This window comes from Atractosteus spatula, chromosome 25 (assembly GCF_055471065.1).
Source record: "Atractosteus spatula isolate fAtrSpa1 chromosome 25, fAtrSpa1.hap1, whole genome shotgun sequence".
NCBI classification, from domain to species: domain Eukaryota; kingdom Metazoa; phylum Chordata; class Actinopteri; order Semionotiformes; family Lepisosteidae; genus Atractosteus; species Atractosteus spatula.
Window position 1 is genome coordinate 9,003,050 of NC_142730.1, and position 27,492 is coordinate 9,030,541.

The 27,492-nt window shown below is 51.7% G+C and overlaps 1 protein-coding gene across 1 annotated transcript in view; it reads left to right on the plus strand.

The window, feature by feature from the left end:
- Positions 1 to 3,351: 3,351 nt before the first annotated feature.
- LOC148815339 (CREB-regulated transcription coactivator 2) overlaps positions 3,352 to 27,492 on the plus strand; it is a 31,965-nt gene continuing 7,824 nt past the window's right edge. The window contains exons 1-14 of the mRNA XM_088905798.1: positions 3,352 to 3,531; positions 8,306 to 8,407; positions 9,146 to 9,259; positions 10,306 to 10,367; positions 11,015 to 11,089; positions 12,916 to 13,016; positions 14,501 to 14,527; positions 15,950 to 16,032; positions 16,570 to 16,619; positions 19,142 to 19,374; positions 21,908 to 22,392; positions 22,862 to 23,515; positions 24,331 to 24,417; positions 25,044 to 25,248. Of these exons, the coding sequence (XP_088761924.1) occupies positions 3,364 to 3,531; positions 8,306 to 8,407; positions 9,146 to 9,259; positions 10,306 to 10,367; positions 11,015 to 11,089; positions 12,916 to 13,016; positions 14,501 to 14,527; positions 15,950 to 16,032; positions 16,570 to 16,619; positions 19,142 to 19,374; positions 21,908 to 22,392; positions 22,862 to 23,515; positions 24,331 to 24,417; positions 25,044 to 25,248 (2,446 nt within the window). The 5' untranslated portion in view covers positions 3,352 to 3,363. The remainder of the gene's footprint in view (positions 3,532 to 8,305; positions 8,408 to 9,145; positions 9,260 to 10,305; positions 10,368 to 11,014; positions 11,090 to 12,915; positions 13,017 to 14,500; positions 14,528 to 15,949; positions 16,033 to 16,569; positions 16,620 to 19,141; positions 19,375 to 21,907; positions 22,393 to 22,861; positions 23,516 to 24,330; positions 24,418 to 25,043; positions 25,249 to 27,492) is intronic.

Sequence of the window (27,492 nt, forward strand, 5' to 3'; positions counted from 1 at the left end):
AAATGCTAACATTTAACATCCGAACCCTGGTACTCCTTCTCATGCAGGTGATCCAGAAACGTCCCGAAAGCCAGTTTCAGGTTGTGTAAATTCAACACCGAAGTGTTGAATACGACATCCTTTATTTAGCCTTTTGAAAATCTCTCTATATAAATCATCTATATTTTTCCACTGAATTATTTTTGTATCGTCTCAGTGGACACACACAGGTCCTTGGATTCCTCTGGGTGCGAGAATCCCTCCCCCAGATTTCGACGCCTATAACGCCAGGCCTTTGATTGGAGGCACTTTTTCCCCCGTAATCTGTGTTTGCCGGAATCTTTTGCAAGTATCTCAGCCGAGATCCAGGATCACGGAGGCCCGCTGTGGCTGGGTGTACCCTGGCTCTCCGCCGGGGACGTCTTGCTGGTACAGGGGAGATGAATCCCTCCGTCCTCTTGCTCGTGGGGGTGCGCCTGGCTGAGCACTATAATCCTCACAAAGTGACCTGGGGGGGGGGGGTGGCTCCTGTGCACTGGGGGGGCTGTGTGCCTGCCCTGGGCACTGCTGGGTAAATGGCACAGCGCTCCTGGCTGACTCTAGACACCCCGGAGAGTGTCGGCTGAAGTTTGGAGTAGAGTGCCAGACTGTTTTTTTCTCCTGCGTGGGCTTTATCGGCGGTCTCTGGAAGGTCAGAGGTCTCCCCCCCCCCCCCACACACACTCTTGGCAAGACCCAGCGCCTCTCTGCCAAGCTCAGTTGATGTAATTGCGCACAGCGGGCACGCCTGCTGCAGGGGCCAGGCAGAGGCGGGCACTCGTGATGACTGCACTGCCTGCACCCGAGTCGGGAACCGCGCGGGGAGGGGGTGGGCGGCAGACCTTGCCCTTTCCACGGAGCCCATGTCTCTGAGGACATCAGCACCCGAAGGGGGGTGAGGATCCCTGAGCCATGAGACGCCCTGTCCCCATCCCCAGTGGTCCCTGCCAGCGGCCTGGCAGGGGGTTCATTCTCTTAGCAGTCCGTTTCCTTATCTATTAACTGATGCTCCTAGATGGGTCTCTTCAGATCTGCTTTTTCCATATGTGTCTTCCGAAAGGGCATTATCTTATTCCTCGCTTGCAAAAAAGTCCCCCCCCCCGGCCATCTTGCAAGTGAGGAATAAGCTGTTGTAGATTGTTGTGCGTCAAAATAAACGTTGGCATATTTCACCTCGCCTGGGGCCGGGAGACTGATCTCCGGAGGAACGCGGCAGCCCTTTGCCAGCAGTGTCAAGAGCTGATCCCACCCCCCCCCCCCCCCCCCCCTACCGTGAAATTCTTTTCCGTGGAGCTCACCGGATGCTGAATCAGGCTCTCCAGACAGAAAAGACTTGCACAATTCTCTGTTTCCACAAATACTTTATCTCGGCAGTTAAAAGGTTGTTGAAGTAGCAAAATATCTACACTGGGCCCTTTTCAGTCCTTCTGTACCTCTCTCGGCTTCGATGGATCCGATATTGAACGTGCCTGCTTGTGGTGGGAGGGAGTCTTTCTCAAGGACATCAGGCAGGTTACAAACAAGAGGAGGCCATGGGGCCCACCTTGGTCCACTTAGGTATTTAGTAGCTAATTGATCTGAGGATCGGTGACGTGGTGCTGCAGTGGTTAGAATTGCTGCCCTGCAGTGCTGGAGCCTTGGGTTCAATTGCAGACCGGGGTGCCATCTGTGTGGAGTTTGCATGTTCTTACTGGATGAGCATACAGCATTCGGTGCATTTGGTTTCCTCCCATAGTTCAAAGACACGCTGGGGGGGTTAATTGACTTCTGGGAGGGTGTGCCTGTGTCTTTGTGCCCTGCGACGGACTGGCGTCCCCAGCACCCCTGAATTGGGTGAAACAGTGAGAAAACGGAAGGAGGGATGACCTGAGGATTTCTTGAAAGAAGCCAGTGTATCATCCTTCTGACATGACGGTGTAGCTCGTTCCACGCTCCCCCCACTCTTTGTGTAAAGTGGCTCCCGCTGTCTGGTTCAGATGCGCTCCCACATTGGTTTCATCGCGGTTTCTCTGTTGTGGTTTGAAGCGGACTTGAGCTGCGAGTGTAAGTCATGGACTGAAGAGTCTCAGTTTTGACACTTAAAAGCCGTCTCAAGAATGTGCAGATTGGGCACCACGAGTGTAGAAGAGGAGCCAGGCTTCTGTAGTTTTAGGTTTGCTGCTTTTTGCCTTTCTGCCCTGACTTCTGAAATTTCTCTGATGGCTCTTTCAGTGACGGAAACCTGATCTGGTGCAACGCGCGTACGCGTGGTTCCAGCTGTGTACAGGTAGGTGCACATTAGCGGTCTAATGAACAATATTACCAACTTGCTTGTTTTAAAATGTTTTTTTTCGGGCTGGATTTTTGCCTCTTTTCTAACTCAATAAAAGTTTTTTTTTTTGTAGCAGAACGCTTGGTTTTGACTTTGTCATTGTTAAGCCCTGTACTAAATCTGCTCTCTTGTGAAAGCGAACGTGAGTTATGATCGGTGTCGGCCGCCTCGGAGCGGGGAAAGCCGCCGCAGTGACGGCTTGGCACGATGCTGCCCTCTACCGGACAGCACAGGGCGCAGCACGCCGCCTCCTGGCAGGGCACACAGTCACGGTCACAAAATAATATTTGTGTCTGATTCTGAAATAATATGCAGTGGACATTGAAACGGTTTTATTTATTTTTTAACAAAAGCAAAGTATGACGTCAAAGCAGCACTTGAACGTTTTTGATGGACAGCTAATTAACTTTCTTTCAAGGACGTATTGCAAACTTTCCACAAATATTACAACTGGCAAATCATATGAATTATTGATACAATTTGAAAAGCTTCAGGATGTTATTAAACACTCCATGCTACGGTGACGTTTATTAAATATCGCCTTTTTTATTACCTACATGGTTTAATTTTTTTTAAAGGTAAAGGCTGGCAGTTTAACTGGAATGACTCGAGTTAAGGTTTATTAAGTACCGCATTGATGTATTTTAAGTCTGCCTCTTCTTCCGTACTACAATTATTGTTACTCTGTCAATCTTGGACATAAACTTCAAAGTTTTCTTGTAGGAATGCACCCGGAAGAATTCACAGCTAGTGTATCAACATCCACTCCTTCTGTACGTCACTGCGCATGTAAATAAACTACATCTCCCATGTCGCACGACAATGTTTTCCTACGTTTGCGCGCCCCCGCACAGAGCGAGCATGGGAATTGTAGTTCCGTCAACGCGCGCCTCCCCTTTCACCGAAAGCGGCCATCTCCGCCATCAAAACTACACATCCCACAAGGCCCGGTGGCAGGTTTCCAGGGATTCCCCCCTCCTCCCTCCGCCCCTCCCCGCTTGCCCTCCTCCCAGATTGCTTTCACTGAAGTAAAGATGTCTGCGGCGGGTGCGGGTGGCTGCGGACCCGGACCCGGTTCGGGCGCCGGTTCCGGGGCCTCCAACCCGCGAAAGTTTAGCGAAAAGATTGCCCTCCACACTCAGCGACAGGCCGAGGAGACCGCTGCCTTCCAGGAGGTCATGATGGACATCTCTTCGACCCGGGTGAGTCTGGAGTCAGGGAGGCAGCAGAGAGAGAGACACATCCCGGGGGAGGGCAGGCCCCTCTCGGGGTATCCGAGAAGCAGGGGCCCCGGGCTAGCCGGCAGCGCGGCCATCACCCCCCGGGCTGTCTCCCGAGGGCGACCAGCCCCTAATTTGATCAGGCTGGCGCGTCCGGAGGGAGGAGGGAGGAGGGACGGCACAGCCGCCCCACACGGGGCGCAGGCGGCGCGCTTGTGCCGTTTGCCCAGCTCCGGGGCACGGGCAGAGCACGGGCACCCCGCTCCGGGGACACGGGCAGCCCTCTCCCCGGCACCCTCCGGGGGGTGTGCGGTCGCCAGGAGTCGAGTTTTCCAGGACCGAACTTGCGGGGTGCGGGGATGCGCGCTGTCAGCGTTGAGTGCGTGGGGGTGGGAGAGCGGGTTGCGAGTGGCAAGTTCCCGTTTGCCCTTTTTGTGTTTTTGGGGGGGGTGGGAGGTGGGGAGCCCCCTCAGACTCTCCCAGGGGGACCCCCGGGGCGACAGGCGAGGCTGGTGACGGCGGGATGCTCTGACGAGCCGGTCCGGCCCGGGGGTCGTGGCGCTCAGTTCGGCTGCGGTTCGGAAAGGGGGGCTCGGCGATTGGAGTAGAGTCGCAGACGACCAGGGTCCCAGGGTACCAACCCCCCCCCCCCCCCCTCGGCGAAACTGGCAGGAGCTCATTCAAAAAATCTGAACGTGTTTCTTAAAAAAAGAAAGAAAATCGGAATACGTACTTTATCGCTTTCGGGGCGCCCTCTTCAGGCCTACCTGGAGTGAGCTCTCCGTCGCGGGCGGCGGAGCTGGCTGGTCGTGTTGCTGCTGTCCGGCGCGTTTGGCGTTTCGGGTCGGCGCTGCGATTTTCAGTTTTCATCTGTGTGCCTTTCGGCGTTGGTTTTTGTTTTTTGTTTTTTGTTTTGTTGTTGTTTTTTGTCCGACCAACGAACGAAACAAGCAGGAAAACCGCAGGGCAGCGGACGCCGGCGTTTCTTCGAGGAAAGACGGCGCTGTCGCCTCGCCTGAGGTCGCCGTTGCCGTGACCTGTACGTGGGCAGGGAGCGACAAAAAGGCGTTTCATTTCGCATCTTTAAGAAGAAAGATTACCATCTGCACGCCTTGTCTATTTTTAATTTCTTTATTTGACTAAGTACTGTAGGTCATTAAAGAGGAATTGCTCCTGGCTACAAAATTCCACATACATCTTCCCAGCTAGGATTCGAACCCGTGACCTTCCTGCCCAGGGCCCTGAAAACTGCTCCGTGCTGCCGTCTTGGAGAGAAGAAAGCAGCAGCAGTCTCAGTGATGTTGTTATCCGCCCATTTTCGAACCGCTTCCTCGAATTCAGGGTCACAGGGTTAGCCAGGAGTCTATCCCAGCAAGCAACAGGGGGCGAGGCGGGCTATGCCATGGTCAGGACACTAGGTCATCATAGGGCAGACGCACACTCACGCCAGGGCCAGTTCTCTCAGAAGCCAGTTAACCCACCAGCATGTCTTTGGGCAGTGGGAGGAAACCAGAGCACCAGGAAACCAGCACACACCTGGGGAGAACATACAAACTCCACCCAGACAGCACCTCAGGAATTGAACCCAGGGCCCCAGGTACCTTTGTGACCCAGGGTAATTTATTTTTGTGAAGTACCCCCGCCACTACCCCCCAAAATCCTTCATCACTTTATCCAGTATCTGTCTTGCAGTGAAATGATTTTTTCTGTGAACACATTTTTCTGCACCCTTCCCCCAGGTACAGAAGTCCCCCATCCCTCTGCCTCGCCACAGTTCCGCCCTTCCCAGCGTCCTCCTTGCCTCATCTAGCAGGCAGCCCTGCTAGATTCCCCCTGAAAACCCCTTAGAAGTGAGGTGTTGTGCTGCTAAAACATTCGGATGATATTTTGATGGCACTGCTTTGCTGAAGTGGGATGCTGAATGATAACATCGTGCTCTTACAACTCCTGGATCTTCTCTGGATCACACTTTCTCTGGCCTCTAACATCACGAGCTCTTTTCCCAGAGGGCTTGCTGGCAAGTTCATGGCATCCTGTTCCCCAGATTCTCTCCATATCTGTGTGTCTCATGGAGAGCAAGCTGGGGTATGCGAAAAGACAAATTCCTAATGCAAGAAATTGTATATGGCCAATAAAGTGATGTTATCTTAAGCCATCACAGGCCATCACACTGACCGGCCCGGGCAGACAGAAGGAAACACACAGACCACAGCGCTGGCTGGAACACTTTGTGTTTTATTCAGAAATTAAGAAATTCAGATTAAGACGTGCACACGCGAGGACAAGAAGAAATTCGGGCTTTTTTTTTAGAGGGAGAACCACTCTTCTGCAGAAGTGCCGGAGCACTGCCGAGAGAGCTCTTAGAAAAAAGTCCCCATCCTCCCAGTTAATCCCACCAAAGGCTCTTTCCCTTTTATTATAATTGAATTAAAATGAGCCTTCTAATTGTTACTCTCCCTGTTTGTTTGTTAGTAGATCTAATTTCCTCCTCCTGACTGATAATACCCCTTTTCACTTTGAGCTCAGCCCATCTCTGTCCGCTGTGTTGCCCTTTTTGCTCTGGTCTGCTGTCCACTCATTTTCAGGACCGGGTGCAGAGACCTGTTGACCAGCACAAGCCTGTACCCCCCCACCCAGACCCCGTAAAAATAAGGTCGTTCTGGAGATGACCAGGGCCCTGGCAGACCTGCTCCTGTTTGAGGTGTGAAGTGATTCCCGAAAGCATCACTGGGAGACTCCTGGCTCGATCCCTGTCCGAGGGGAGCCCAATGCTGAATAAGAGGGTCTGGCACCCCCAAGACTCCTGGTCTCGGGTGGGGGGCGGCGGGGGGGTGTCTTGTGAAGGCCCCTGGCAGACCTGTGGAAGAAGGGAGGGCGATGTCTGTAGCTAACGGTAATACGGGTGCATCCGTGAGCTCCTTCTGCGCTTCGATTTGAGCCGCAGTTTCAGCGGAGGGGGCGAGGGTTCCTCCATCTCGATGTCTCTTATGACCACCTCTTCCACCTCCATGGGCTCCTCCCTGTCCTGGGGCAGGCTCACGCGGAGCGAGCTGAAGAACGCGATCACGCTGTTGGGTATTTGGTAGCACTGCATTTTGAATTCAGTCTCCTGGCTTTCTTTCTCGCTCTGCGGGGCTTCGTTCGGCTGAAGTGTGGGGGGCCTTGGGACGAATTGTAAGGTGTCGGGGTGTTTTTCCATCGCCATGGATACTGCAGCCCAGCATTCCGCCGTGTAATAGTAACTCGGGGCCAGGCCATTATGGAGTCGCCGAGTCCTCCCAGCCAATCAGAATCCTGCATTTTCAGAGATTCCGTGACATCATGTTGTGGACCCACCCATGCGTGCTGGTTGGGGGTGGGGGGGTGGGAGTGTGTTTTAAGTTGAAATTTGCCCTTTCTCAATACTCAATACTCAATTGTATTGTTTCGTTTAGGGGATGGGGGTGAAAGGTGAAGAGCTGATTTGAGGCATATTCGGTTTGAAATTCTGTTTTTCATTTAATTACCCACCACTACCCTCTTTGCCACCTCGGCTGAAGTGGTATGGCCCCAGTGATGATAATACAGTTTTATTTATGAGTGCTTTTCAAGAAACTCACAGTAGAGTACAAAAGCACACTTATGATATAAATCGCAGAAATAAAAAAAAATAAAATGCTGAAATTATACGTTAAACTCTGGTGAAAAGATAGATCTTTTAGAGAATTTTAAAAATGTCCACTATTGCAGAGACTGTAATGGACTTGGGCAGTGTTATCCACAGATCAGAGTAAGGTGACCCCAATCAGCAGATCGTGGATTAAGAGTAAGAATGTACTCATGTAATAAGTCCATAAGGTATCCTATGAATTTTATCATTCAGTACCTTATGCACGTGCAAGGGACCCTCAGACACTCATTTTAAATTTCACTGGTAGCCAGTACAGTTCACAGAGGACCGGGGTTATGTGCTGATGCAGAGTAATGTCAACTAGCACGCCAGTCACTGAATCCAGGACATCGTTCCATCCATTTTCTAACCTCTTCTTCCAATTCGGGGTCGCCGGTAGCTGGAGCCTATCCCGGCAAGCAGCGGGCGCAGAACGGGGTACACCCTGGACAGGACACCAGTCTAACACAGGGCAGGTAGACACAAACACACCACTCACACCAGGGGCCAGTTTTCCCAGAAGCTAATTAACCCACCAGCATGTCTTTGGACTGTGGGAGGAAACCCATATGAACACAGGGAGAACACGCAAACTCCACACAGACAGCACCCCAGGTCTGTCATTCCAGTGCTGTGAGGCAGCAGTGCTAATGACTGTGCTGCCCTGCCACCCCATTCTGGACTAATTGAAGCCTATTTAATACCTCAGGTGATATCCCAATATGTGAGGCATTAAACTAGTCTAATCTCCAGAAATCTAAGGCATACCTCACGTACCTGTGAAGAGGAATAGAATGATACTTTAGCGTTAAATTGATTTATTTTACTAGGGAGCAATAGTTTTCCACAGAGCAATGGAAATCTGGTATAGCGTACGTTCAGAGGCAGCAGGCAGTGAAACGGAAGGTGTGCTGATTAGGGGGTTAATGACAAGTCTGGTCTCGGGAAACTGCTTTAGTATTCTGGACTGTGAACATGTGTCTCGGGGTGGATTCTGGATGGATTGTGGGCAGCCCAGATGATCTTGATCAGTTGAGGGTGTCTCATCGAATCTGGGACACGGCTTTCTGACGGGCTCCCTGTCTCTCCCCCCCCCACTCTCTCCAGCTCCAGGCTCAGAAGGCACGCGTCGCTCGCACCCAGGGCCCGTACTACGGAGGCTCCCTGCCCAACGTCAACCAGATCGGGAGCAGCGCCAGCGATTTCCAGGTGAGGCCTGCCGCCACAGCGTTCCCGCATCCTGGCGGCCTCCGTCGTACGCAGCGCGGGAGGGATCAGTGAGGTGGGAATGTCGCAGGGGTGGGCGACGGTAGCCAGTGACACGACCCTGGCAGTCTTCGGCAGGAGGAAACTGGAGAGCCCGGAATCTCGGGGAGAACATGCAAACTCCACACAGACAGGTGCCCCAAATCGACCCTGGAGCTGGAGCTGTGAGGCAGCGTCTTTACCGGTTGTGGCAGGGCATCTAGCCCTCCCCCCACCGATCGGAGAGATATCCGAACCGGGAGACAGCGGGGGCTTTAGGGATGCGCTGTCCGCCAGCGACGCAGAACATCGAAGCTGAATGTGCGCACGGGGAAAGGGTCTTAAATTAGAAAAAAGGTGCATTTCAACATTTAAGAAAAAAAAGGCTGTTTTTCGGGGAATTGACATTATACTCAAATTAAAAACGCCCTTCTTCGAAAGGAACCTCTGCACGTGTACGGGGGATATTCTCTCCAGCACTGGTCCTGGATCTGCGCGTTCGTATTTCACAAGAGCAGCCGAAGGAGAGACGAGAGAGATGCGATCTGCTGAGAGTCTGTCCGGGTGGGGGTCAGTGGACAGCGGGCAGCGGTGGCCTCTCGCAGGTGGTCAGCCCGGCGGGTTGGGGACTGAGCTCGGCCAGTTCTGCTCGTGCCACCCGTCCACCCCTGGCCTGTTTCTCTCTCTCTCTCCGTCTCGCAGGGGCCGTTCCTCTCGTCGCTGGACTCCTCCCGCGCCACGCGGCACCACGGCCTGGTGGAGAGGGTGCAGAGGGACAGGAGGTTCATGTCACCCCTGCGCCATTACCGCCGCCAAGTATCCTTCACACCCGCCAGCTTGGGGAACGGGGGGGGGCTCATCTCTGGTGGCCTCAGCATGCTGTTCCGTCTGACCTCCTTCGCGGATGTCAGTCAGACGCCTTCTTCCTGCTGAACGTGGCTGTAGCTGAGCATTTAGATCAAAAGAGACGCGTATTGTCAGCTGCGTGTGGGGCTCTCTTCTGATTGTTGCCTGCACAGCACAGCGATCCTGCCATCTCTGAAAACAGAGATGACGTGGCTCGGCAGCCTGTGGAGAACGATTCCAGTGCTGGTTGCAGAGGACCGCATCGCTGCCGTGTTTAAAATCGTCTGGGAAGAGAGAAGGGCTGTAACTTTTTTTTTCCAATTAAAATTGTTTCAATGTCATTTTCACTCAGTGGAAGGGAAGAATCTCCCTCCCTTGTGCTGTTTAAACTGGCGCAGGGGCAATTAGTCACCTTAAGCCACTTTCCAGGAATGGTCCAGATGCAGTTAATGAATAATAAACGTTCCGCTTCTATAGCGCTTTCCTGGACACTCCACTCAAAGCGCTTTACAAGTCATGGGGATCCCCTCCACCCCCACCATTGTGTATCCCCCACCTGGATGTTGCGCCAGTCCGCTCCCCACACACAAGCTCTCAGTGGGGAGGAGAGCAGAGTGATGAAGCCAGTTCAGAGACGGGGGTTATTAGGAGGCCATGATTGGTAAAGGCCAGGGGGACATTTGGCCAGGACACCGGGGTAACACCCCAACTCTTTTCGAGAAACACCCTGGGATTTTTAATGACCACAGAGAGTCAGGACCTCAGTTTTACGTCTCATCCGAAGGATGGCGCCTGTTTACAGTATAGTGTCCTCGTCACTATACTGGGGCATTAGGACCCACATGGACCGCAGGGTGAGCGCCCCCTACTGGCCCCACTAACACCTCTTTACCACCACCTTTAACACCTTTTTGTGAAAATGCTCAGGAAAGGGACAAGGTAAACGTCAGAACTGACCTGTGATGTCGGCAGCCTGGTTTGTCTGTTTTTGGTTTTGCCTTAACGGCCTGCACTAGATCGACAGCTCGCCCTACAGCGCCGCCTACCTGTCCCCGCCCCCAGACGCCAGCTGGAGGAGGTAACTGCAGGACCCCCAGGTCGGGGGCGGCTGGGCGGCAGGGGTCGTCCCGCAGGGTGCCTGTCTGCTGCTGCGTTCCCTTTCCTCTGCAGAGCTCTGTCGCTTGGCTCTCGTCAGTGTCCGCGGAGTAGCCAGACTAGACTAATAAGCAGGCTTGGACAAGGGCGCGCCTTGGCTCATTCTTCGCTGCGAATAGGCCCTCCCCAGTCTTCTTCTTGCGCCACAACTATGCGTTAACCTCAAAGGTCCCTGTTAAAAAACCGATGGAGCCGGTGTTTTTTTTCTCTTCTCTTCCCGGGCTCTGCTGCTCTTCTCATTACACTTTCGGGCTTCTTCCTCTGGGATGGGACTCCCCCCTGTTAGCTTCCTCTCCTCTGCTCACTTCTGCCTGCTTTTTCTTCACTTTCTTCCCCAGAACCAAAAACACAATTCTTTTTAATGACATTAAACGACAGACTTGGGAGCCAGGGAAACAGTCGCTTAGACGCTGCTGGTAAATGACGCAGCCCCCGGGGAATTATGGGATGGAATGCCAGCTCTTCCCTGTCTGGGCGCGATCCCTGTCTCGCAAGCCTCACTGTCCTCCCTGTTGAGTTTTTTTTTGTCCCTTTGCTATGTTTAATGGCCTTCTTCTGTTGCCCACAAAGGAACATGAACTGGTCCACCAACTTCCTCATGGACAAGGGACAGATTTTTCGACTGCCATCAAATGCACTCAACAGGTGAAGCCTTTTGCCATGTCCCTTAAAGAGACCTCATTCTTGTCCCTCGCTTTGGTGCTCAGTAAGTGTGGGTGCGTGCGTGGGGTGACCGGGAGGAAGGGGGGGGGAGGATGATCTGATCGTCGGCTTTCTCCTCACTTCTTTGGGAATGGCGGTTCCCAGTACCCTGGAGGTTGCCAGAAGTTGTCTCGTTTCTGTATCGCAGGGATCGCCCGTGTCATAAGAACACGGGGCAGGTCTGTGTTTGAGGGTTCTCGCGCAGCCACGTCACGAAGGAAACGGGAGTACCCTCTTCAACCACGTGGCTGGGCGGCTTGTTCCACACCCCTGACACCATTTGTGTAAAGAAGTGCCTGATTTTTTTTTTAAAAAGTGCACAGTCAGTGCCTTTGCAGATTTTGAAGGCTTCTGTCAGGTCTTCTCATAGTCTGTACGAGACTAAAAAGGTTCAGTTCCGTCAGCCTGTCAGAGCAGGACACCCCTTTAAGCACAGTAATGTGTCTTTGTGCTCTTCTCCAGACTTATTCCACAGCAGCACGATATTTTCTGTAACATGGTGACCAAACCATTTAAACGAGGCCTTCCTAGTGCATTATCCAGCTGTATTATGTAACATAGAAGTGGGTCATCAGATGTGTGCCCTGCTGTGCCTGTAAATTGATTTTTTTGAAGGGTTTTTGTTCTCAGGCGTTTACCAGTTTACAAGAGGCCGTTTCAACTCCAGCTTGCTTGTTTGGTCACCTGTAGCTGATCCTCAGTCCTCTTTCTCAAAGCAGCTTGATGTGCCCGAGATTCTGACGGCTCTGCAGATGAGCTGCCCTGCGTGTCGGTGTTCCAGATCCAGGCTTAGGAGGCGACGTCTTAGATGTGGAAAATCCCTCTGTGCTGTTCTTGAAATTGCCCCAGATTTGCAGCAAAATGTGTTCAAAACATTTCACTGTAATGTTTTGTCTGCATGTCCCCAAGCTATTATTACCATGTTGATTTAATGCTAGGTTTTGGGAGGCTGGGTAATAATGTGTCTTACGAATCATGGCCCTGAGTTTGAATCAGCATTGAAAAGTCTGTAATACGGACTGAGATCAGGATAGATTTGCATGGGAATTCAGGGCTGCAGCTGTTGAGTACTGAGCAGGATTGAATTCATTGCAGCTTCTGAACAGGTACGTGCTGGAATAAGAATGTTTTGTTATTTTTAGCCTTAGACTTACCGTTTTCTGCACTGCCCATGTGGTTTGCAATTGCCGTTCCTGTGTTTTCCACGTCTCGGCTCGCAGCTATGAACCCGCATCCGCACATGGGGGAGAGTGAAGGCAGACTCCGCCCACGTGGCCACCTTCTAGCCAATCAGCTTTTAATTTGTCACAGGCAGCACCGCCCCATACAGGAGGATCAGCGTTTTCATTGGAGGGCAGGCGCGTCCCTCATTGACAGCACTTGCAGGCACTCGGAAAGCCACAGGAGTCCCTTTATTGTGCAGATCTCCTGCCCGACTAGTCCCGCAATTGGCTAAGACCTGCCCAATTTGAGGAATCCAAGTCCTGTTCGACTACTGACATGACCCAGGCTCAAACCCACGATGACGCACTTTTACTGGTTGAGCCACTCGGAAGGTTCCAGGAGGGACATCACTGGGGGGGTTTGCGGGCTGTGGATGAGCTTGCTCCAGACACGAGGGTCTTCTGTTCCTCAGCAGAATGTTTTTCACACTGCCCGACCCTGGCATCAAACCACGCTGTTCCAGCCAGCGATCTCTGGACAGTGAGAAGGGAAACGTTTCTTGTAACCTCTGACCTTTGACCTCCCTCCCACTCCTCTCCGTGCAGGACAAACTCGGATTCGGCGCTCCACACCAGCGTTATGAACCCCAATGCGCAAGATGCCTTCAGCTCTGGCCCGGGCCTGGCGCCCCAGAACAGGCACAGCGGTGAGCTTTGCGGGGGGAGTTCAGATCTTAAACCTCTCCCTTGTGTTGTCAGAATGCAGAACCCCTTAATTATTGGCTCTCTCCAAGAATGTATAATTCAGATCTTTTTTCAAACACTCCTTGGCTTTAGAATGCCTTGTATGGGATATGCTGCAGTCAAGAAACTTCCCCCAGAGCTTTCTCCAGCCTGTCCTTAACTTGCCTGATAAATTAGAACTGTCTAAACCACTCTGGAACGTGTAGTTATTAGTGGTGAACAGACACTGTTGGGCAATTACAGTGTGTCAGTCCAATTACAGTCCCTTAATAAGCATTCTTATTCGTACCTGAGGCCCGGTTGCTTGTAGGCTTGATTCCTAACCTAGGCTGCACGAGACATCTTAATTATGGAATAGTTGTAGTGTTAAACCTGAGAGTGCTCCCCTGCTTTGATTCACCTCAAGGAGGATTGTAACTAAAAAACTTTTCAACCCCTTCAGACGTCTAAAGCGCTGAGATCCGTTTGCAAAGGAAGAGGTCTGATTGAGAAAGCATTTCCGCCGAAGGATCAGTTTGCCTGTATCTTTAAGAATTGCCCTTAATTTGGGCTGTTTGACGGTATTCAGCTTTTAAACAAGCCACCTTTTAACTATAGCATTTCATAAATAAAATGGGCAAATATTTGAGTCGAAAAAAAGCTTGCCAATCTTCCAGTCAGTCAGCTTGCTAGTTCAGCTAAGCCTTCAGCTGGGTAATTCAGCCGAGCTGGAGAGACAACCAAAGTGTTGCAGGCCTCCAGGACCACAGTCGGGAACCCCTGGTTTAAAAGGAAACAGCAGTCCCAGTTTCTCAGGCCTGTCAATAAATCTTGATAACAAAACACATTCATTGACATTATAGAAAAAAATGACAAATTTTGAATTAAGCACAAGATCGGTAACTTTGTGAAAATACTGTAAGTGGCCGTTTTGTTGGAAACTCCCAATCAAGCCCCACGAACTGTGACGTGAAGCGGCCCTTCCTGCTCACTAGTCACTGTAACGACTAGTGTACTGTGATGTACGAGTGAATAAGTACAGGTAGTGCATCAGACACTTCACCGCAGAAATGTTCCAGCGTGATCAATCTGCATGCAGAGTTAACAAGTAATATTTGTGAGCAAAACAGCCTCAAAATTGAGAGCAAAATCACCCCCTTGTTTCCTCGTTCTGAATCGCAGAACATGATGCTGCGCAGACCTGGAAATTGTGTCTATTTTGTGATGTAAATTGGAGGTGTTACAAATTACTGTCTAGGTTGGACTTTTATCGTGGTTTGAAATGCACTCATCAGTGGTGATGCTTTCTAACCCCTGAAATATGAAAATAGCGTTGCCGTTCCCTTTTTAAGGTTAATGGAGGTCTTGAGCTAAAACTCTGAAGCCCCAGAAACTAGTTGAAGGATGAGGGTAACTTGTTCAATTTTGCAGGATTTCATTTTTTAATTCTTTGTCTCTTTAATTGTAGGCTTGATTGAAGGTGATGGAAGAAAAAGTAAGTTTGTTTTGTTGTTCTCGTTTCCTGGGGTTAACATAATTTATTGTTGGCCGAGCGTGATTTGCTTTCTGTTGCCCCAGTTCTTGAACAGGGGAGTAGTAAGCTGTGGTACTTGTAGTGTAGTCCTTAAGGGCCAAAGATTGAAGGCCCCATGCTCACGAAGGCTTGCCCACCCATATGAAGACATGCCCCACCCACATGAAGACATACCCGCCCCCACAGAGACATGCCACACCCACATGAAGATATACCCCACCCCCATAGAGACATGCCCCACCCACATGAAGACATACCCCGCCCACACTGAGACATGCCCCACCCATAAGAAGATGTGCCCCACCCACATGAAGATATACCCCACCCCCATAGAGACATGCCCCACCCACATGAAGACATACCCCGCCCCCACTGAGACATGCCCCACCTATAAGAAGATGTGCCCCACCCCCACAGAGACCAGTCCCTTCCATATGAAGGACATGTCAAAAGAGCTATAGGAGTTTTAAAGTGGGGATCTGATTCTGTATAGGCTTTACAGTGGATGTACACATCCAGGTGGAGAATAATTGCTTACACTTATATAGCGCTTTTCTGGACACTCCACTCAAAGCACTTTACAGGTAATGGGGACTCCCCTCCACCACCACCAGTGTGCAGCCCCACCAGGATGATGCGACGGCAGCCATAGTGCGCCAGAACGCTCCCCACACACCAGTCCTACAGGGTTTTGATAGTGGTCTAATTTGTGTAAGAACATAAGAAAGGTTACAGTCGAGAGGAGGCCATTTGGCCCATTGCAACTCATTTGGTAGTTAATAGAAAATCGATCCAGGGATCTCATCCAGCCTTTCCTTCCAGAGGCAGTGATGATTATTCCACAGCATTAAATAGCTTTAAAGCCAAAATCACACCTTTTATTTAAAATTTCCAGAATGTACAACCAGTTTCTCCAGGGAGTTCTCAAAGGGGGTCTATAGGGTGTGTAAAGTGAGAGTAATTCTGTAGGATATTTAAAGGAAGTCTAGTCTTTTAGGTAGTATAAAGAGGTTATAATCCTGTTGTGGTGTATAATTATACAGGACAAGAGTCCCCAGTCCTGGTCTTCAAGGATGAGTGTGTCTGCAGGTTCTCAGTCCAGCTGGGCTCTTCCCAGACTGAATCGACTCATTATTGATCTGAACTGGACCAGTATAGCAGCTGCTCCCAGCTCTTCAGGTGCTGCTGTTTTAAAGAGACCTGGAGACCCTGCAGACACAGCGCCCCCTGCAGGACCAGGATTGAGCACTCCTGGTGCAGAAGCCTTGAATGGGGTTCAGTAATCTTACAGGCAGCTGACAGGGTCTGCTGCAGATGTCCCTGTAATGACCAGAGCTGACCAGACCCCTCCTTCTCTCTCCTCCCCCCACCCCCCCACTGCAGTGTTCCATTACCCAGTACCCCCCATCGAGGAGAATATCCTGGACGACAGCAAGCAGTTACTGAAGCCCTGGGACACCAAGAAGGTAGAGAACAGCCCTGTCTGCTTCTTCTTCCCCTCAGTGTGCGTCAGTCCCCCTGTCCCTCTGTCTCCATGTCCTGGTGTGTCAGTCTCTCCCCCTGTCTGTCTGTCTCCATGTCCCCTGTGTCAATCTGTCCCCCTGTCCCTCTGTCTCCATGTCCCCATGTGTTAATCTGTCCCCCTGTCTGTCACTGTGGCTGTGGATCCACTGTATTTGACAGTCGCTCTGTGCTTGGCTACAGTGCAAACTTGGCCCCTTGTAGATCAGAGATAAAAGGTGTAAATGATTATTTGGATTCCTCTTGAGGGGGAGGATTCAACTGTTTGAAACCCCAGTTTCCTCGCAGAGCTGCTCAGTAGCGCCCCGCTGTGGCTGTCCACTGTAACTGCAGCTCGCAGGCCTGCTCCAGTCCTCCATCTCGTGACCCAGGCCTTGCTTCCAGCGCCGCACCAGTGGACCGTGGGACATGTGAACCGCAGTGCTGTCCTGCACTGGAGCCACTGGAAGCCTTTCAGCACTTCTCTCCTCTGTGCCTCCTAGGTACCAATGCTGTCCTCTCGGCCGAAATCTTGCGAGGTTCCGGGAATCAAGTAAGTACACCGGTCTCTTCAAGGAGTGATTTCACACTGACACTCTCCCGTTTCTGACAGTCGGAGGTCCTGATTGATTCAAGAGGAGTAAATATTGGGAGTTAAGCTCCAGTGATTTGACAGCTCTTAGAAATTCTTGTGACTGGATGAACCATGAGAGAAGTCTTTGGAACATCTGTTGAGAGTGTTAGCAAGTAGGAGTTTGTGTTTCCAGTGAGCCGACCAGCAGTCTGAATCCTTGTTTTTTTAGCTCTATAGATGTTTTCATTCCTTTCAGTCCTTCTGGTTAAGTTTGCGTCTGTACAGATGCAGCATCTGGTGTCTCCATTGTGATCCCACGATCCACCAGATCCACCCTCAGTCTCCGTTCCTTGTTTCTCTTGCTCTCTCTTTCCTAACATCTCTGGGCTTCTGTCTTCGCCTCTCTTGTTCTTCTCTTCAGATGTCCCTCTCCCCCCGTCTTCTGCTGTGTTGTCTGTGGCTGAGCTGTGGGCATGTGGCTTGTAGACCATTGTAAAGCGTGATTTAGTGCCGGCATTTTCACAGGGTTAAATGAGGGACTATCTAATTGCTGTAGGGACTATCTACAGGGACTATCTAATTGCATCTCTGACATAAATATTTGGATGACTCAAAACTTCCTTCATCTTAACTGCGACAAGACTGAAGTCATGCTTATTGGTACCCTCCATCAACTTCGTAAAGCCAGTCCTGTAACCCTACCTGTAGATGGCTCTGTACTTGAGCTTCAATCAAAATTGAAAAACCTTGGGGTTATATTCGATTCTGGCTTAACATTCGACCCACATGTGCAGCATACTGTCAAAACATCTTTTTTTCACCTTATCGCAAGACTACGCCCTATGCTATCATTAACTGTGGCTGAAAAGCTGATCAACACATTTGTATTCTCTCGAATTGACTACTGCAATGCTCTACTCGCTGGGGTATCTAAATCTACTCTGAACAAGCTGCAGTATGTCCAAAATTCAGCAGCCAGAATCCTGACCAGGTCTAGTGCAAGTGTTCACATTACTCCTATCCTGGAGTCCTTGCACTGGCTTCCGGTCAAATTCCGCATAGACTTTAAAATCCTCATGCTCACCTATAAGGCTCTACATGGCTTGGCACCTCAATACCCGTCTGAACTATTATCGCCCTACTCCCCACCTCGCAACCTCCGCTCTTCAAATTCTGCCCTCCTTACTGTCCCCCAAGCCCGTCTACATTGTATGGGTGACAGGGCCTTCTCCTGTTATGCCCCCAAGCTCTGGAACTCTTTGCCCAAGGATATCAGAGAGTCACCTTCTCTAAACTCCTTCAAATCCAGACTCACAACCCTCTTCTTCAGAAAAGCCTTTACTGAACTGGTTCCATTCTTCACCCCTCTGCTCTTCTTAGTACCACCTTCCACGGTCTCCTCTATTGTTATTGTTGTATTGTTGTAATTGTAATTGTGTCTTATCTTGTGTATTCTTCTTACTTATTGTTGTATTCTTCTTATTTATTGTTATTGTCATCCTGTAAAGCGCTTTGAGAAGCCACCTTTAAAGGCGCTATATAAAATAAAGTTTTTTATTATTATTATTATTATTATTATTATTATTATTATTATTATTATTATTTTGAGAAGAAAGTGGTTTTGCAAGGGTTAGCATTGCCGTCAGTGACTTAGAGCACTGGGTTCCTGGGTCGGGGGAAGATCCCAAGTTGTCAGAAACGAAGCGTAGCCGAGCTGATCACAGCTCAAAGCACAAAGGGGAAAGCATGAGATGAGGTCAGAGCCAGGAGAGGGTCGAGCATCCAGGGCGCAACACAGCGCGTGGAGCAAGAGGACTAGGGAGCGGAGCTTGGGCTCAGAGCATCTTAAACGGTCTGTCCCTCAGGAGATAGGTGTGGGGTTCCGTTGAGCACAGGTGGAAAGCACTTCCAGCCTGAACGTGTAGTCACGGCAGCTGGCTGGTAGCTGAGGAGTGGCGTTTCTCAGCACTCCAGCAGGGACAAGAACGACATCCGGGGTCGGTCTGGCATCAGATGCAGTTCCACAGTTCCCTGCTGTTTATAGCCTGAGTTTATAATTCAACAAAGTGTAGTAAACAGCAGGTAGGATGCAGGTATCTATAACTGGAGGTTAATGGTTCTGTGGCTGAGGATCTGCGTCTGTGGCTGGAAGGTTGCCGGTTCAAATCCCGCAGCCGGCAGAGGAATCCTACTCCGTTGGGCCCCTGAGCAAGGCCCTGAGCCCCAGCTGCTCCAGGGGTGCTGTACAATGGCTGACCCTGCGCTCTGACCCCCAGCTTCTCTCCCTGTCTGTGTGTCTCATGGAGAGCAAGCTGGGGTCTGCGAAAAGACAGATTCCTAATGCAAGAGATTGTAAAGGGTTAATAAAGTGATGTTATGTTATATGTAAAGGCATGGTACCAGTTTAGGGTGTAGGGTTTCGGGGACCTTTCACACACTCCTTTTTCCACCTGTGTCCACCTGAGATCTGCTCAGATCTCCGCCTCTCTTTCCCCGCACAGCATCTTCCCCTCTCCGGACCAGCAGGCCAGCGGCCCCCTCATCCCCTCGGCCCTCAACACCGGCGGCTCCCTGCCCGACCTGTCCAGCCTGCACTTCCCCTCCCCGCTGCCCACCCCGCTGGACCCCGAGGAGCCCCCCTTCCCCTCCCTGAGTGGGGGCAGCAGCACGGGCAACCTGGCCAGCACCCTCACCCAGCTGGGCATCAACCCGGGGGGCGCCTACCACTCTCCAGGTAAAGGTCTTTCAGCCCAAGCAAGCACGCAGGAGAGGATGCAGATGATTAAAAGTCGACACCCACGGGTTCCCTCTGAGCATCTGAGGAAGGGCCAACGCCTACAAACCTGGCGTGGGAATCGCAGGATGTTAAGAGCTAAAAATGTGTTTAGGAAAGAGGAAGCTGTTTGCGCCATTGGCTGTAGGTGTCTGGATTCGGTTACCTGATTTGCTGAGATCCATTGAGAAGCGAGGCAGAGGAGGCCATTTGTCCCTTTGTGACTTTGAGGTTGCTTGTGGCTAACTGATTCATCACTGGTCTGTCAGTGCTCTGGTGGCATTTCCTGTAAGGGCCTGCGTTGTTTTCGGTCTGTGTGAAAAACAAAGTCTCCACTTCTCCTTCCTGCATGTTTGGGCTTGACGTGGTCAAGTGCCTTCCAGGGATTTGACTACCTGAATCCAATCCCCATGTAATCTTCCCACTTTTTTCATTTTTGCATTTGGAATGCTGGCACTAGTCTTTGTGTATTTTTTATTTCTTTGAATTTGGAATTTCTGGGCTGTTTACCCACCCAATTCGGCTTTCGCCGTTTCTCTGCCACTCTTGAGAGAACACCCCTTCGACAGCTGTCAGGGCTGTTGGCGTTTGGACAGGCTCCACAGCGCCTGGCAGGAGAGGCAACTCCAATTGGAGGGGGCGGGGAGACCCTCTATGACATCACCGCAGCACGGCAAGCACCCCAGCCAATCAGAGGTGAAAGTGTCACCTCAGGACCTAGAAGAGCTCCAGTAACCTCACCCCTATCTCTCTGCTGAAGGGGTGTTTCCATTTGGAGAATCCAGGACACTCGTGCTTTTAAATTTGATCTACAGACATAATCATGTTTAACTCCACCCATGAGCTGAGTTTTGTATTTTATGTTTTAGCCTAATTGGACGTCTAAAGACTGAATAGGCAAAACTGACCAACTCTCCCGTCTGTGGGCGCAGTCCAGCTTTGGGGCGAGGGACAAGGAAAGGAGATTCCCCTGAGACAGTGGGTTGGGTCCCAGCTGTGAATAAATTGTACATTGTCGAGGTGGGGCTGGATGATCAGGCCCGGCCACCGTTGGCACAAAGTGAGGTATTAGGACAGTAAAGGCCGCGCTGGAGAAGTGCCCCAGTGCCGTTCGGTCAGGGGTGTTGGAGACGTAGCTGACGGGAGCTGTGCTCTGGGCCGGCGTTGTTGTTTTTCGGTCTCGCAGAATGGAAAAAGCCTGTCCCCACCTTCTGCTCGCGAGGCTGCTGTGGTTCACCGCACAGGAAGCGGCAGGAAGCTGCTCCTTCTCGCTTCAGGCTTGACGTCTGCGCCATTCGGCGAGGAGCTTTCAGGGTCAGAAATCGGAAGTCCTTCAGAAGCAAGGGAGCGTTATTCGGGGTCTGGTGTTCGTAGTGTGTTTTATTTTTGGGGGGGGGGGGGGTTGTCATTTCACAGTCCAACCGATGACGTCTCTCTTCCCATTTCGGTGGTTTTTACCCCCCTGTTGTTTGGTCTGCTAAGACGTGCTTCATCTGTCCACTTCATCGCTGTCGACCTGAGAGGCTGTCTGCTTACGTCTGCCTGGTTGTTGCTCTTATTAAGACATGACGGGGGGGGTTAACTTGCGGATATGGCCAGGAAGCTGCCTGGCTGGTTGTGGTCCACCTGTTTTGTTCAGTCAATGCTGCAGCTGAGACCCCAGCTCTGCTGCAGGCCTGTGGTTTTCTGTGCAGGGGGAGTCCGTGGGAGTTTTGTGCTGCTGAACACTGCCAACCAGGAGAGGGTCTGGGCCTGTGAGGCATTAGGCTTGTTAACAACAATACAGCAATCATTTGTATTTCAATAATTAAGTGACATCATTCTTTTAAAACCCACTGTGCCGATTATTGTCTTAAAAAAATAAGTGTTAATTATCTATTGCAAGCGAAAGTGCAATGAAATTGAACAGGGTTGGTTTGTGTAGGGTTGAAACTTCCACTGTGGGGGAGAGATCTATAAGTAGGCTTATGCTGGCAGGCTGGTGGTGCTCTGTTTTTTCAAGTTTCAATCAGCAGTTATTTTCTGTTCCAGTGGATCTCAGTCCTGGTCCTGGAGTACTGCTTGGTCTGCTTGTTTTTGTTTCAGCTGGGCCCTTCATCCCCAGTATTAATTGTTGCCTGTGACTGATCTGCTTGCTGACTTTTTTCAAGTGTTTTTTGCAACACAGTGGGCGTGACATTGTCTCAGACACGCCCGCAGTGGGCGTGACATTGTCTCAGACACGCCCGCAGTGGGCGTGACACTGTCTCAGACACGCCCGCAGTGGGCGTGACACTGTCTCAGACACGCCCGCAGTGGGCGTGACACTGTCTCAGACACGCCCGCAGTGGGCATGACACTGTATCAGACACGCCCGCAGTGGGCGTGACACTGTCCCAGACACGCCTGCAGTGAGGGTGATACTTGACACCAGAATTGTGATGTAAAGGCAATATGTTTTACTCTAATGTTTTATAACATTACATATTTTTTTATTTTTTCTGTTTTCTGTCAGTGTTGTCATCATCCCTTCAGGGCAACCTCAGTAACCCCACCCTCCAGTCATCGCTAAGCAACCCCAACATCCAGTCCTCGCTTAGCAGCCACTCCTTCCAGTCCTCCCTGAGCTCCGCCTCCCTGCACTCGTCGCTTAGCAACCCGTCCCTGCAGTCCTCCCTCAGCTCCTCCCCTTCCCTGCAGTCATCGTTCAGCAACCAATCCCTGCAGTCGTCTCTGAGCAACTCCTCCCTCAGCGGCCAGTCCATCCAATCGTCAGCCAGCAACCCCAGCTACAGCAGCGGGGTGGGCTCCTCCTCCTCGTCCTCCTCCTCCTCCTACACTCCGCCCATGAGTGGCCAGCAGCAGCTGTCACTCAGCACGTCTCCGCGGAGACGGGCCCAGCTCAGCCCCCTGATTCTCCCAATGGGAGGGGACTCCAGGAGGCATCACGTCAAGCAGTTCTCACCCACCATCTCTCCCACGCTGTCATCCATAACCCAGGTAAATTCATCAGTGGTATCTTGTGTCTTCTTGCTTCGGCAGCACATATACTACACTCTTGTATCTTCTCCCTGCCGTGATATGATTATGCTGTTCTCTGTTCTGTAAGATCCTTAAGTGTGCTTGTTTCCAACACAGCCACTCAGCTTGGCTAGATTAGCCCGACTCTTTCACTTTAACATTTGCTTTCTAGTCACTGCAGACTTGGATATGATACTTTTGGAAAAAATCTAAAATTCCCCATCAGTTGTCCAAAATCACTGCCGTGGCTGTTTCCGAGAACGGTGTTAATAGTTATCTTAGTTTTCGCACAGTTCTGATGGTATAGCTCTTCTATTATAGTTCTGCTTTCTTTGTTTTCTCAAGAATCTCTTTCGTGGAATACATTGGGGATGGCAGGATGCCAAGGAAACAACTCCAGATTTCAGGGAAGAAAAACTGTCATTAATTCTTTATTCTGTGCTTGCAGGGGGTCCCGTTAGACACCAGCAAGCTGCCACCCTATCCTTACTCCCAGGGGGGGCCCCAGCCGCCCGGCCCACCCACGTCCCATCAGCCCTTGCAGAAGGGCGGGGCCTCGTCCCCAGCCGGCCAGCAGCAGCAGCAACCGCCGTCTTCCCAGCACCCTCTGCACCCGCAGCAGCCGAGTGGCGCCCACCCGGCCCAGTCGCAGGCGCCGCTGCCCCCGCCTGGCCAGCAGCCGCAACAGCAGCACGCGCACCTGCAGGCCCAGAGCGCGCAGGGCATGCGTCAGCCGCTGGGCCCGGGGCAGAACGCCCAGCACTTACAGGAGCGGAGCCCCCTGCACCAGCAGCACCAGCAGCACCAGCACCAGCAGCAGCAGCACCAGCACCAGCAGCAGCACCAGCAGCAGCAGCAGCAGCAGCAGCAGCAGCAGCAGCACCAGCAGCAGCTCCAGCAGCACCAGCAACACCAGCAACACCAGCAGCAGCAGCAACACCAGCAGCAGCAGCAACACCAGCAGCAGCAGCAGCAGCAGCAGCAGCAGCACCAGCAGCACCAGCAACACCAGCAGCAGCAGCACCGGCATCACTGCAGTGAACAGCAGCCGCAGCCACATCCGTCCAGCCAGAACCTTGCCCCCGATTTCGGGCTGTACAACGTGAGTGCACCCTCCCCCCCCCCCCCCCACACCCCCCTTGGCAGAGCCAGGCACCGTCATGCAGAGCGACCTGTGGCAGAGGTCTTGAAAGACAGACTCAGGAACACGCAGTGCCTTGCAACAGTAGGCGTATTCAGACTAGAGGTCTGCACGGGCACGAAGTTGAAGCCTGAACCCGGCTCATGTCCGAGACCTGAAGACCCCGACCTGACCGGGCCCAAATGGTACTGCCAAATTTGAAACCCGAACCCGAAATCGGTCGCCCTCTTTGCCTCTCAGAGCGAGAAGACACACATGGCGCGCCTGGAGGCGGATTCTCGCAGACGCGGTTTTACGATGCTCTGCTCGGCTGCTATGCGCTTGAGTTGATGGACGGAAAATGCCGTGTGCGCGGGTATTTTATAAATCTGTAATACTTTTTGAAAGGGGGGGACGGCTGATAACCGTAGTAGGCCTACTTAAAAAAAACTAGCACTATAAGCAAAGTGAATATGCGCGTAGGCAGAACTGGTTTTAGCTACCTTCCACGTCATAACGTCATGCACCACACAGATATTTATTACATGTTATGATTATGAGTGTGTGTGAAGGCAGGAGAGGGGGGGTCGCAGACAGATCTTTCACTCCTAGGAAAGGGATTTCAATAGTGTATCCATCTATGTGTTCTTCTTGAGTCCCTGCATCGTCGGTAATGAGCCAGGGGGGCGATGAACGATTCTCCCAGTCTTCTTCCCAGCTCTCAGAAGAGGTACAGTCTGCTTTCGTTTCGCTAGAGCTCCAGTGTCAAAGCCCTTTCCTCTTGGCTCTCCTCACAGGATTCCTCCTTGCTGAACTCCCTCCTGGACGACCCCTACCTTGACCTGCAGCTCACAGCCCAGCAGACTCAAGTTCTCTCCCAGCAGGCAAGAGCAATCGCCGGCAGAGGGCTGGGGCTGGGGGATGGGGGGGGGTGTTATACGAAATCCAGCGACATGGGTACAAAAAAACCATGTGGTCCCACGTGTGAGTCATCCTTGAAAAGACAGGGGCTTCGCTGTGTGGGGTGACTCCGTGCTCAGGGCTGATGGATCTGCTAGGAAATCCATATTGAACGGGCTGCGGCACCTTCTCTCACTCCACCTACCTGCTGAGGCCAGGGTTGTTAGTCCTGTGAACCGATTCAGCTTGTGAAAGACTCAGCATTGCTGCCTCACAGCGCTGGAGCCCTGGGTTCAAATCTGGGGTACTGTCTGTGTGGAGTTTGCATGTTCTCCTCGTGTTTATGTGGGTTTCCCCCCCCAGTCCAAAGACATGCTGGTGGGTTAATTGGCTTCTGGGAAAACTGGCCCTGGTGTGAGTGTGTGAGTGTGTCTGTGTGTTGTGCCCTGGGATGGACTGGCGTCCTGTCCAGGGTGTACCCTGCCTTGTGCCCGGTGCTTGCTGGGATAGGCTCCGGCTCCCCCGCGACCCTGAAGTGGAAGAAGCAGTTAGAAGGAGGATGGAGGCCCAGTTCTGTCTGACCTCTAGTCCTCTGTCCCTGTGCGTCCAGCTGGAGCAGTTCAACATGGAGGGCTCGGGCCTCAACAGCAGCACCGGAACCGGGGCCGGCGGCAACAGGGAAGGCGGTTTCCCCAGCGACCTGGCTTCCCTGGCCTTCTCCGGGCCCGGCGACCCGCACGTCCTCAACAAGCACAACCAGAGCTACGGCTGTGGCGTGGGGCGCCACGGCAACGTGCCCAACATCATCCTCACAGGTGAGCCGCCGGCCGACCCCAAAGTGCACTGGGATCCCCAACACTGGCCCTCCAGGTCCAACCCCCAATCTTAGTGTCTGAACCCTGACGTGCAGTTCTCACCCAGACTCATTTGGATCAATGTAGATGGAGGTGAACTAACTTACCAGATTTTAAGCAGGAAATGAACCTAGAAGATCTGATCTCTATTATAATAATAATTTCTTACACTTCTATAGCATTTTTCTGGACACTCCACTCAAAGCGCTTTACAGGTAATGGGGACTCCCCTCCACCCCACCTGGATGAGGTGCCAGAACGCTCCCCACACACCAGCTCTCAGTGGGGAGGAGAGCAGAGTGATGAAGCCAGTTCAGAGATGGGGGTTATTAGGAGGCCATGATGGGTAAAGGCCAGGGGGGTCCTGGATACTGGGGTAACACCCCAGGATACTGGGGTAACACCCCTACTCTTTTCGAGAGACACCCTGGGATTTTTAATGACCACAGAGAGTCAGGACCTCGGTTTGACGTCTCATCCGAAGGACGGCGCCTTTATTGTGTCCCTGTCACAATACTGGGCCATTAGGACCCACACAGACCGCAGGGTGAGCGCCCCCTACTGGCCCCACTAACACCTCTTCCAGCAGCAGCCTCAGCTTTCCCAGGAGTCTCCCCTCCAGGTACTGACCAGGCTCACACCTGCTGAGCTCCAGTGGGGCTGCCAGCTGGGAGTTGCAGGGCGATATAGCTGCTGGTAAAAAATTATGGGTGAGTCCTTGCTATGAGTTACTGTGCTGTTTTTTTTTTTATGAAAAGGGGGATTATTTACGTGTAATAATCCAACCGTTGGTGGTCAAGACAGTGAAGGGTGTCGATGAACACAATGTCAAATTTAAGAAAAGCTGAGAGCTCATCTCTGAAATGGGCCAGCAGAGAATTTTGTCACTTTTGTCGCATGTGTGTTCCACTGAAATTAAAGAAATGACACGAGGTCTGAGGTTCTGTGCCGTTGCTTCCTAGACTACAGCACCCATACTGATGAAACCGTATAACCCCCCCCACCCCCCCAAAATATTCGACAGCAAGAGTCTGCCGCGTGTAGGGAATGAAATGGTCTAGTAATGGCGTGGTCTTCCGGTCACATAGCGTATGAAATGCACGCTCTGTGCAGCAGTGGGAGAGACAGGACGTTGCCCGTCATATCGTTTTGTACGAAGGCCTGCTGGGATCGTGGAGGTCGACAAACTGTCACAGTTCACCTGGTCCACGGCCTCCGTATCTCGTTCAGCTTCCCAGCCTCAGACCTCCGGCAGACTCCTTGGAGAAACGAGCAGCAGATGGACTTGTCAGCACCTATAATTACCAGGGGAGTAGTGGGCCGTTAGGACCTGATATTGGGGTGGAATGCTGAACAAAACACATCAAATTAACGAAACGAAAAGATAGACGTCAAGTAGGGGGGAAAAAAAGGGAAAGGACTCCAGGCCTCGCTCTGTGCGAGACTGCTGGCGCGTGACGCACGCTATCCTGGCTGCAGCCAGCGGGGGGCAGCAGTGGCGGACAGGTGGGGGCCTGTCTGAGAGGCGGCAGCTGCAGATTAGCCTTAAAGAACTTTTAGCTGCTTTGAGACGGGTAGGAATCTCTCAGTTCTTTCCTGCAGGTCATGTGTTGAAAGCATATCCTGTTGTTGTCTGATCCAGTGCGTTGACAACATCAGTGTGGCAAATTTTAATCCGTTGGGGGGAAAAATAGTGAACGCAAGTAGCAAAATCTTTGGGGTAAATCAATGCACCCCTACAAACGCAGGGATCTGCAGAAGGCTCGAGGGATTGACTTGAGTGTGTGGCTCACCCCCTTTGCCTGGGATCTCACACTGCTTCGGCCTGAGAGACTCTGCTGTAGCCCAGGGGTAACGCAAAGAGATGAAGGAAATTGTTGATTCCCCTCTGCAATCACACTCTTTAATAATGCAAAGGAATTCTTTTGTCTCCTGAAACGTTGTTTGTCAGAACCTCTTTGTTGGAGGAGCTGGTGGTGGTTTAATTGTGTGGGGCTCTGCCACAAAACACAGCCTCCCCTGCTGGTGATCAAGCTGGACTTAATAATAATAATAATAATAATAATAATAATAATATGCTTTATTTTATATAGCGTCTTTGAAGGTGGCCTCTCAAAGCGCTCTACAGAATGACAACACCAATAAAAAAAACAAACAAACACGAGATAAGCAGGATGAGAATACACAGTGGGAGGAGACAGTAGA